Source organism: Triplophysa dalaica, chromosome 12 (genome assembly GCF_015846415.1).
Source record: "Triplophysa dalaica isolate WHDGS20190420 chromosome 12, ASM1584641v1, whole genome shotgun sequence".
In the NCBI taxonomy this organism is placed as follows: Eukaryota; Metazoa; Chordata; class Actinopteri; order Cypriniformes; family Nemacheilidae; genus Triplophysa; species Triplophysa dalaica.
The window spans coordinates 12,517,805-12,529,507 of NC_079553.1; the positions used below are offsets into that span (position 1 = coordinate 12,517,805).

The 11,703-nt window shown below is 35.7% G+C and overlaps 1 protein-coding gene across 1 annotated transcript; it reads right to left on the minus strand.

Annotated features, from left to right (window-relative positions):
* Positions 1-269: 269 nt before the first annotated feature.
* Positions 270-11,326, minus strand: tcaim (T cell activation inhibitor, mitochondrial). Its single transcript, XM_056761614.1, has 11 exons — positions 11,234-11,326; positions 8,843-8,885; positions 8,587-8,716; positions 8,225-8,375; positions 6,350-6,605; positions 5,631-5,753; positions 3,794-3,891; positions 3,610-3,701; positions 3,249-3,481; positions 1,683-1,814; positions 270-1,409 (listed from the first exon to the last, which is right to left on the minus strand). Exons 2-11 carry the CDS (start codon positions 8,872-8,874, stop codon positions 1,184-1,186), a joined length of 1,473 nt encoding a protein of 490 aa, XP_056617592.1. The 5' UTR covers positions 8,875-8,885; positions 11,234-11,326; the 3' UTR covers positions 270-1,183.
* Between the last annotated feature and the right edge of the window lie 377 nt (positions 11,327-11,703).

Consider the following 11,703-nt stretch of genomic DNA (forward strand, 5'->3'; position numbering starts at 1 on the left):
TAACAGACAGTAACAGATGTAATCAAACATCATTTGTATTTAAGTCATCACAAATCTGAAGTTCACATGCTTGCTGTCTTTGACAATATGACTCCAATATGACTGAGAGATTATAATATAAACAGTTAGTATTTAAGTTTTTTATATATAATGCAACTGAACATTACACATTTATTCATATTTGTCACAGCAAAAAAGTCATGGACGTAAACCTTTGTAAAGCAAGGATCAATAAAACTCTGAACACAAAAAACAAATAAGCAAAGAAATTCTAGTAAAAGATGAATGTTAACATTTATTTAACTCTGTGGTCACACATTTGATATTTATGAAACCGAGTACAGCCATCACATTATAAACTTTGAATTACAACATCAGCAAAACTGAGAATTTTACAGCATGTAAGATTGATGATGCACATTCGCTATATCTAAAGGTGCATATGCCAATCCTGAATACTTGGACACACAATAAATCATCAGAATGATATTATACCATTCCATTCTACAGAAACCTCAAAAGTTATGACTCAGCACTTGAACATTGTCTGTGCATTTTATTTTTGGTAGTTGGTACCATTAAAAGTTTACCTTTTGTAAATGTGAGGCAGTGATATTTTGGTTTTGAAATGATAAAGGAAATGATAAAGCAGCCATTCATGTGGTACCACTTTAGCACCACTTTCAAAATAAAAAACCAAGAAACGTTCAATACTGAGAAGCTATACAGTTGTATATAAAACTGCCATGAAAAGAAGAATTACGATATTATAAATATGCTTTTTAAAAGTGATTGTTCAAAGGCAAAACGTAGGTCTATCAGCTCTGTTACAGCCGTTTAGGGTGAAAAACATCAGACCCTGTTTAATTGCTTTAAAATCACAGATTTTGGACTTTCTTTTTAACCAAAATGACCTTGCACAATGGTGATTCTGTTGAACATATAGATATATAAAATATAAAAGGTTGGCAGTGCAGTCAACACATTTTCTGTGCCAAGCTAAAATATCACATCACTGGGAACCATTGCCTTAAAAGCACCACACTATGCATTAGTATTTTAGGACCAAAGTGCATTTATAATAGCGGCTATACATTAGGCTGCTTCCATTATAACAACTACATTAGCCTGAGAGACATAGGTTATCATGTAGAAAACCTATCAGTAACACTTCCAGTCTGTTTCAGCCCTTCCAGTCCCAGGGAATACACAGATCCCCGTCCTGCATGACGGAATAGAAATGTGAAACGCAAAGGTGAAGGCCTTGCATCTGAGGAGATTTTTCTTCCATCAGACGCCTGCAGCAGGGAATCATCTGACTGCTTGACACGCTGGTCTCTTTCGAAAGACTGCGCAGAGACAGATCCTGCTGACAGCTTGAAATGATGTTCTCTTCCTCTGCCTCCAACCTGTGCACATGGGAATACTTTCCATTTTAATGGAAGCTTCCAAGGCTGTATGAAAGCTAAGTTAACGGCCACTGTGAATCTAATACTGTCCTTACAGTTATACATAGAGATTATGTAGTTATACATACACTGTAAAAAAACCCAGATAAAATACTGGCATTTCCGTTAATGCTAAAATTTTATTTAATGCAATATGTAAAATATAGGTAAAACAACTGCAAAATGCATAGTGTATGAATATCTTTTTAATAATAATAAGAGTTCAGTGCTTACTGGTCCTTGCGTTGGACGCGTCTACGGGCCTCCTGTGCCTGGCTCTGGAGGAAGTTCTGCAGCAGTAGGGTGTCACACATGGTGGGGATGATGAAGTGCCCCATTTCATGGAGGATGGGGGTGGAGCGGTCACTATGGCAACAGAACAGAATAAAAAAACACAATGACGGACTAGACATTCAACAGCACAAAGACTTCATAGAACTGTTACTGGTCAACAGTAACATCTGTCAGTATCCTTTAAATGAGACAGATGTGAAAAGAACAGAAGAATGACAGGGAAAACACCTTCAGTGTCTGAAACCTCTATGCCATTCATCATCAATCTGTTCAACTTGGACAAGCAAGTTCTTTCTTTATTTCATTTCCATCTCTTTTTCTCAATACTATTCTTTTATGAAACATTTCCTATATGAATAAGATGAAGAATGCATTTCAGTTTTGTAACGTCGCATAATTCAAATGAAACATTCAACAAGAAAGGAAACATTGGTACAAAGGTAACAAACATTCTGATTTTTAAAACAAATGCCCTTTACATCACCCATATTATACTGGGGCATTTACAGACAAAATTTAAATTTGATTTTGTTTAAGGAAGTGCATTTTCGCCTTTTCTTTCCACAAACATATCTGCATTTTTGGGTCAACTGTCCATTTGATATTCAAGTCCACAAGTCTTACAAGTTAGTCATCCATTTTTTTTCTTCAAAACTGGTCATAACTTTTTTAATTCAGTCACATAAAAATTTAGATTTGTCTAATTAAAATCTAAAAAGTAAAACATATTAGTCCTTACTAGCTGCTAGTCAATGAGACTAGTTGTTAAGCCACAGTCTTAATTTAGCGACCATGTTCATGCAACTAGCCCCTGGTCACCATGTTCCAGTTCACCCAAAAATGAACATTTTCCTCACCCACAATGTCATTGCAGACCTGTTTGACTTTCTTTCCTCTGCAGAATACAAATAATACATTTAAAGAATGTTGGTAACCAAACCACTTTGGACCTCATTGACTTTCATTGTACGGACACAAGACCACCGAGACATTACTCAAAATATCTTGTTTTGTGTTCCACAGAAGAAAGAGTCATATAGCTGCTGTCCTTCTGAAACTTTGTATCTTCATATTCCGTGATTCTTATTTTTTGACATAAATCATTATTATTAGTCTCCCTTTATGTTTGTCACTAGGTTTTGCAAATATTTAACCAATAAAAAGAATAAAAAATTGCTTGTCAACTTTAATAACACAGTGTTAAATCATTTTAAAAGTACAGTGGTTATCCATTTCCTGATAAACAGTAAATTTGGACATCCAAGGTTTTGGAAGGACAATGATGATATATATATATATTAGAGAAGTGATCTCCAACGTGGTCCTCGCTTAAAGCAATAATAATGCTCAGGACAGTAGACAAATCTGTGACTATAGCGCATCAGAGTGTATAAATGCTAGCAGCATTTTTACTTTTAGGTGAACTATTTCATTTAGGTGAAATGATCTCTTTTATTTCAAAACCATTACACAAACAAATGGATGAATTGACCATAGATTCTTTACTTCTCCAGGGTCATAGAAAGGCCCTGCAGGCTGCGGGGATGCAGGGAGAGGCGTTTGGGCATCAGTCTCTTGTGAAAGGTGTTGAGCGTGTTGTAGTGTTCCTCTAGAGGCAGAGCTGGACCCAAACGCTCGATGTGGATCACCCGAATCTCTCCCAACAGGTTACTGATGCGCTCCTTCAACCAGTTCGACTGCTGAAACAGCCTGCAGTAGCTTGGTAATCTTTCAAAGAACTGAACACAGATATGAGAAGATAGAAAAACACAAACAGATTTTTATCAATCACGGTAAGCATAAAGGTTTGTAGTGACATTTTAATCCTGTTAAGAAGTAAACATTAGTTTGAATAAATGAGTTTTACCTTTGTCCACTGGTGGTGGACATCCATCGTTCCCAGCATCACATGACCGCAGGCGTTCATTCCTGATTGGTCGGTGAACACGATTATGTATCCTGTGATTTGGAAAAGAGATAACAAATAAAGGAATAAACATGTACACATTGAACATTTGTGGCATCCCCTATTATCTTATTTTCATGGTTACCTCTCAGGTTGTGTAGAGCTTCGGGGCTCTGTGTGAAGAGACGACTCAGACTCTGAAGCTGACAGCATTTGTGCGCAACTCCCCATTTACGCTGCCACCTACAGGACAGATGAGCACATGATCACAGGAGACATTTTGACAACAGGGTGTTTGGCTGGAATCTTTGTTAAATCACGTTTTCTAATGGTGGAACATCCAATTTTTGTATTATATTATATTGGTTTTTAATATATGTGATATCTGGACAACAAAACCAGTCTTATGGGTCGAAACTAAGGTTTCTTTTGGTGTATGGGTTGTTAGGACATGACAATATCTGGCAGAGATACAACAGTTTAAACTCAGGAATCTGAGGGAGCAAAGGGAACTAAATATTGAGAAAATTGCCTTTGAAGTTGTTAATCAGAGGCGCTGTAGCAGGCCATCAACTCACAAAATTAAAGTTTTTATATATTTAAGGTAGGAAACTTACAAAATATCTTCATGGAACATGATCTTTACTAAATACTCGAATGATTTTTGGCATAAAGGAAAAATAGATCAATTTGACCAATACAATTTATTTTTATCTTTTACTAAAAATTTCCTGTGCTACTCAAGACTGGTTTTGTGATCCAGGGTCACATATTATCAGCTTAAAATTTTGATTAAGAAATCATTTTGTATGAAAATAATGAATCAGTTTCACAAATGTAGCAATTTAATATGTTCTCAGACTTCTGAGACTCTCTGGGACACAGACTTCTGTACATTGATTTTAAACCTGAATCATAGAGGTATCACAAGAAGCCACATATTAGGAATTTTGTATATCATAATTAATTTGTTACTGGCCGAGCCCAGAGGTGCAGATGATGACTGATAATAATGAAGTGAATTGAATTGAATTAAAGGCGGGATAACATGCTATGTCATGCACTCTGACTTCTTCACAATGTTGAACGTGCTGGCTTCTCATGCTTCAAATGGTCAAACGAGTTTGACGTATAACGTAGTATTTTTTATTTGATACACTCCCCTAGCACTCCAACTTGTTTCGGAAATTGTTTTATAAGTCAGGATCTTTGTTTCATAACAGGCATCCTATTCCATTTATTGGGGAATTCTCCTGGAAAAGCACGCCCACGGCAAGGCAAAAGAAATAGTCCGCCCATGCGCTGTGGGCCTTCAGCTGCAGCTTGTTACTCTTGCGATAGTGAAAGAAGTTGTGTGTTTGTTTGTTCACGGCATTTCAGTGATGGATGTTATATAAACAATGGATATATTGCTGGATTTGGAGATGGTTTAATACTGATAGATGGCGCGGTCCCAGTGCTAAAAGATGCCTGACATGAACTGCACGCTGTAAGTCAAACTAAGTCATATGTCTGTGTTTTGTTGGCAATCAGCGCATACATGAATAATAAGGGATAATGCGTTGAAGTATTGTGAGGTCGTGCTGTAGTTCCTGTAAGCCTACAGCAGCTGGTCTTTTTCCGGAAATAATCGTACAGCTGTATCTCTCTTTTATAACTTTGATCAAACTAAATACTCTTCGAAGATACGACATATGCAATACTACTGTATAGGCACTCAAGATTAATATGAGATTGGCAGAAACTGCGTGTGTTTTCACAAATTTAACATAACTGGGACTGGAAAAATGTACTTTAATACAATGCCACCAAACAGGGACATGGATCTTTCTCAAGGGCACAATAGTGAAGAACAAAGACTCTCTTCATGGGATCAAACCAATTAATCAGCCCTGAGATAAACCACTGCACCACTACCCCACCGTATATTACCGGAAATACTAAAACCACTATAAAAGCTGTAAAGCTGAGTTAGGGCTGACCTGATGTCTAGCAAGCCAAGCTTCTGGATCAGTTCTCTTTTAAGTCTGTTCAGCTCTTCGCGTCGTGGCATGCTGGCGTTTTGTTTCTTTGTGGCCTCTTGCTCATTGTTCCTCAGCCATAAACTAAAGACAGACAGACAGACAGAGAGAAACAATGCTTCGGATCAGCCACCCTTTGGAACATAACAACATTTTCATGGATAAACTAAAGCCTCAGACACAAAAACATGCTGTTTATCCAGAGCTTACAGCTCAAGGCTATAAGGTCTCTGAAGGGATTTCATCTCAATAGGACTTCTAGCCCTGAGTGAACCTGTTATATGTACACGTAACTTACTTCTAATAATAAATGGCACAAAAAACATTGTTGAGTCATTATTCATGGGTCAAACCCGCCAGGTCGAGTGCCCGCATGCTCCACCAGAGGGCACTCCCTATACACTCTGGACTACACATCACATATTTCCATTTAACTGTGTCTTGTTAACTGTGTCTATTCATACCTGGTTAATTGTCCCATTCATTGCCAAGTCTTGTTAGTTTTAAATCCTGCATTCCTGAGCATTCTTGTCTGTTGGATTATTGATTATATCGATGACCTTTGATTGTATTTCTTTGTTTTAACAAAAATGTAAAAAGTCCAAAACAAGTTCAAATATGTCTTGCAAACTCTCAAAAGGGGAAGCTTCACTGAGAGTAATAATAGTCTCTGTATGTACCTGAGTGTTGGATCCACTCTTTTGGCTTGTTCCAACTCCTGCTCTGGGTCTCTGAACCCTGTGAAAGTGTAGTAAGTCTTGTCCCATTTGATTGGTCGATAGAAAGATGTCCCAGGTTGTTGTAATGGGGTGTGTCTAGTTTCAGCCTTAAGCAGCTCTTGCATATGTTCAACTGAGAGGCTACAGGACTTCAGAACATCCAGAACTGTGCTCAGAACATCCTTAGACTGAAGGGTGAAGCTCACTGTGCAGAATCCTGGTAAATGAAAGCCGGAAAGCCTACATTACAAATCCCTTTGTCATTTACCCACCCCCACATCACTTTTGAGTGAATTTCTGTGGTTTTCATTACACAAAGCTTTTATATGGCTTCAGAAGATTTGGAACATGAGGTGTTTTGAATACTGGAGTAAATCATCATTAAAACATAAAAAACTAATATCAATCATATAGCCTTCTCGTTAAAAAAAATGATAGGGGTTGAACTTAACGCTTTTTGGTTATATCACTGAAAAAACATTTAAGCTTTATTAATCAGGTTCTTGCACAAGCAACATACACATCCCTGCTACAATGAAGACTTAAACTTTTTTTACTAGTACAGCTTAACCCCATGGGTGGGGTTCATTGTGACAGACAGTGGGTTAGTTATAAGACTTGCTGAAAAATGATGTTCAAACACAAATAACTCAATATTAATCTGTCTTTAAACTACAGGTTTACATTATTTGTACTTCTGTCTATAACAGATATCTACTCATCTATCATCTATCTGAACATCTATCATCCAGCCAACTCATCTAACCATCCTTCTATTATAAATCAATACATATGGATAGATTTAAGTGAAAATGCTGAACAATTATAACCCCCAAAAAATCATAATAGACAATTACTCTTGCTTATATTGTAATTTCATATATGATTTTGATTAATGGAGTTTACAGATGTTTTCATCTCGTTGCTTTGAATACATTTTCACACATTTGGATTAATTGTTACACTGTGTAACTAACCCGGATGTGTAAACTGTAAGTCGAGTTGACAGTTGCTATTAGTATCTGACATGTTTCAATACGGTGCTATGTTTCATGCGACAAGATAATATAATTGATTACGATAATGTAAGGTTGAATTTGGTGACTTAAACACCCAAGTGAGAAATCGAAAAAACATAACAAGATGAAGAAATTTACTTCCATGCTACCACTACACACTCCAATATCTCTGTGACAACACATCGAAACTTTGAAACAATTTTACAGATGATCGTCATCTGGGAACGAGAGAAAAAGACCGAAAGCACAACTTGGTCGACCCTGTCCAACTATGAAAAACACCTGTGTTACAATTAACCCTGCGTTACTTTGTGCCCCTCGCTCCCCTACAAGTTTCGAAAAAGTAATTCATCAAAGTACCGCTATTTGTACCCAAGTTGGCAACAGTTTTAATGCCACTTTCTCCTGGGTACTAAAGTACAACCTATTTCTCACAACACAGACAGGTTATTTGCTGAATTGTGTAGTGTTTATATACAAATCTGATTTACTCACTTAAAGTTACGTTTAATTTTAACTAGGAAACTTTTAACTCATGCCCCCAACATGCGGTGACTTATATGTTATTTATTGGATGTAAATCAAACAAAAGTACATTTACAGGTAAACTCAATATTAAATCGGTTTACATCAGCACTTTTTTGACATTTCGAGAACATGTTAATAAAACCGTGATAATATTGATCACTATAATCGTGATCTGAAATTTACACACCGTTACATCACTAATTTATAGATTTTTCTTAAAACCGAGGAGGCGTGTCTTGTTGTAACTAACCAGTCAAAGGTGAATTAATTTAATCCAAGGTGATTTTACCTGAGCCTTGCAGACTGTTATTGGAGTCTGTTCTTTCCTTTGTGTCCCTCACATAAAAAATAAGGTTTGTGGGTTGGGGGGATCTCACACCAGGCTTCTGAAGATTTTCCAGGTAACCATTTAGCCTTTTCAGGGAGTTTTCATTCACTTCCTGCAACACAGAAATTTGAACAGAATTTGGACTTTTGAACACATATGAAACACTTGAACAAAGCTGTGGGCTACAGTAGATTGACAAATATTATCATCAAAAGTTATAATTAAATATTTTTATGCAGCCAATAAAATCTTAAGGGTTTAGGGATAACGTAAAATTATATTAAGGGCTTATGTATATAATAAAGATGCAAATTAATTATTACTCTCTCTCTTGGATGCTGGCCAAAGAAATCAGGATGCACTGCAAAGTAAAACGGGCGCAGGGCATTAATGGTGTCAGCTCCTGAGAGATTTCTCCTCTGAACGATCTGAAGAGAAAATCTACCACCAAACCTGTGAGACGAAATGAAAAATGAGAAGACTTGACACAACGCATAAGTACAATATACCTTATTTGCATATATTTTATTTCATGAAACATAACAGAATATTGTCATTAACCATAGGTGTTAAACAAACCTCATATATCCCAGGAAGGTGGTCCCATACATCACGCTAGATGCTGGAGAGAGAAATCAAAGTAAATGAATCTCAATGACAGACATCAGACGCTTTAGCAGGTCAATAGTACAAAGATCTGGTTACATTTAAATATGTTACCAAATATTCAAGAATGAGGAGGACTAAATGTTTCAAATGTTAAGCACTGTTATGAATATTAATATACGTTAGTTATGTCTGGGGCCAGATAATGCTGTGACAACTTGGTTCTTCACACAGTCGTCTATCAGTTTAATATTTTAATTATTGCCTACCTAACCAATAATTTACTTCAATATGCAAATTAGTTATTATTTAGCAGTATAATAAAATACTCCACAAACTGAGATTTATGTTTCATCACATGATTTTTTACAGAGTCCTGTGTAGACTCTGTACACTGTTAAAAATAAAGGTGCTTAAAAGGATCTTCACAGCGATGCCACAGAAGAACCATTTTTGGCTACAAAAAGAACCCTTCAGCCAAAGGTTCTTTAAAGAAAAATCTCTTTCTTACTTTTTATAATCTAAAGAACTCTTTTTCACTACAAAGAACCTTTTTTGAAACAGAAAGGTTCTTCAGATGTTGAAGGTTCTTTATGGAACCTTGCATAGATGTTCTGTCTTAAGCAACTGTAGCACCACTAGTTGTTACTGCCTTTATGAAAATTAACCATGGTGTAGAAAATGATCAAAGACAATTCTGTTCTCTACCCTGCGTACAGAATACATTTAAAGGTACAGTTTGTAGAAATCGCCGATAGAAAGCACACTATCAAAACAACAACAATCACGTAGTTTGACGACGCTGTGTAGAAGCATGGAATGATGGGATATGTTGTCTTCAACTTGGAAGAAAGCTTGAAAAATACAGAATAAGTTCTGTGTTGGTAACAAAATTAAGGAGGTATCGTATAAAAATTTGAATAGAATTTATCCTGTTAACCACGTTTTAGAAAGATTTAAACTGGACATATCTTATATATGTGAATTTTGTGGGATGGAAAAAGAAACAATTTTACATTTGTTTTACCATTGTATCTATTCAAGATTATTTCGGAAAGACTTGGAAAATTATATAAATCGGAAATTGGGAAGTATGGTGTTTTTGATGTATTTTGTTATTTTGAAAGTTATAATATACAAAGCAAAGAACAACATATTATACAGTTATTTATTGTATTAGGTAAATATCATATACATAAAACGAAATGGGCCTCATGTAAACCAAACATTTCACACTTTGTTAATGCATGAATCTTTTTTCCCCAGCATTTTCTGCCTAAAATCCCACTACCGCAGGATAGTGCATGATTGGCTCTAACAGAGTAATTGTTGTTGAATTGGTGGTTCTAGATGTTCTCAAACCACAAACAAGTATAGTATGTTCCCCCCTCCTCCACAACATTTTTAAAGGACTGTTTACACAAGGACACAAATCTTGATTTTGTTCGCATAAGCACACATGTCAGTCAGTGTGTATAATATTATATATAAACAAACGTTTATACATTTTTTTATTTTTCTTATTTGCATGTACATGTATGTGTTTATGAATGCAAAATTAATATGCACAGTATACAGACATATATTACGTACTAAAGACAAACTTTTATTCTGGATGCGATTAATCGTTTGATAGCCCAAAAATATTTGTCATATTTGAAACCAAGATTGTGATAAATCACCAAACTTACCATATCTTTTTAGTGTATTTGCAGTAAAATCTTAGTAATTACACAAAAGATGGTTGTGTTATAGTAATTTAACTTTGATATTTGTAGTTAAACTATATATGGTAATACAAATGGTAAACAATACACCAAAAATTAGCCACAACTATGGTTACATTTTATAAGTATAGAGAATTTGTCACTTAGACGTTATATTCAGGACCAGGACAGGTAACGTTTAAGACATGTAAATGATCTTGATCTATAACGTTACTGTTACTGTAAACGATGTCCTATTACATTTAGTTTTATCCAAAGCGACTTACAATGCATTATCGTATACATTTATACTTAGGTATGTGCAATCCCCAGGCATCGAACCCACAACCTGCTCTTACCACTGAGCTACAGGAAAGCTATTATTTTGACTATTTACAAACAAACAACATAACAGCAAACATTTCCGCTCCAAAAACTAAATATTATCTCTAGTGATCTTATATTCGGTTCACTATCTAAAGTGTACGTTTGACAGCATTCTTTACACTGTAAATAACAATAATCCGCTGTAAATAAGCACAAACAAACTGTGTGCGCTTTATAAAGACCCACAACAGACACAGAATGCATCGCACGAACACATTATTCATGTCTGAATAACAGATCAAAATGTCGACAACAACATAGCATGCTTTACCTGTGTTTATGCAACGTTACATGTTCACTGCTGGTATGTCTAAACTCACGGTCTTGACTCAGGCACTCAAATCAGGCCAAATGATACATACAGACAGAACTAATCGACCGCCTATCGATCGACGCTTCTGTGTGTTTGCCTCGACGTGCGATTTGTGTGGTCTAGCGCCCTCTATAGGTGCTGTTTGGATGATGACACAAAACTGAAAAACACATACAATTCTAAGTGTTTTTTATTCATATTACAAACTAGAAATGTTTCTTCATCAAATTTGTCTAGACATTGAAAAATAAACCTTTTTGAGAGTCAAGATCACTCCAAATTTGTTTATGCTTTTCTAAATCATTTTCAGAATTAAATTTTCTGATTCTTTTAATTCATTTGATCACGATTTATTAAAACTTTCAAACAAAAATGTATTGTAAATAAAAGAAAAAAGATTGGAACAGCTGAAAGCAAAATCACGCAAA

Bases quoted from the DNA above. Each gene is read 5' to 3' on its own strand.
- tcaim (XM_056761614.1), bottom strand. From the start codon at position 8,874: ATGTATGGGACCACCTTCCTGGGATATATGAG. The intron at 8,717-8,842 runs GTTTGTTTAACA...TTCGTCTCACAG, and splicing joins ACCTTCCTGGGATATATGAG to GTTTGGTGGTAGATTTTCTC. The intron at 3,892-5,630 runs GTCAGCCCTAAC...TCTGTCCTGTAG, and splicing joins CTTGGCTTGCTAGACATCAG to GTGGCAGCGTAAATGGGGAG.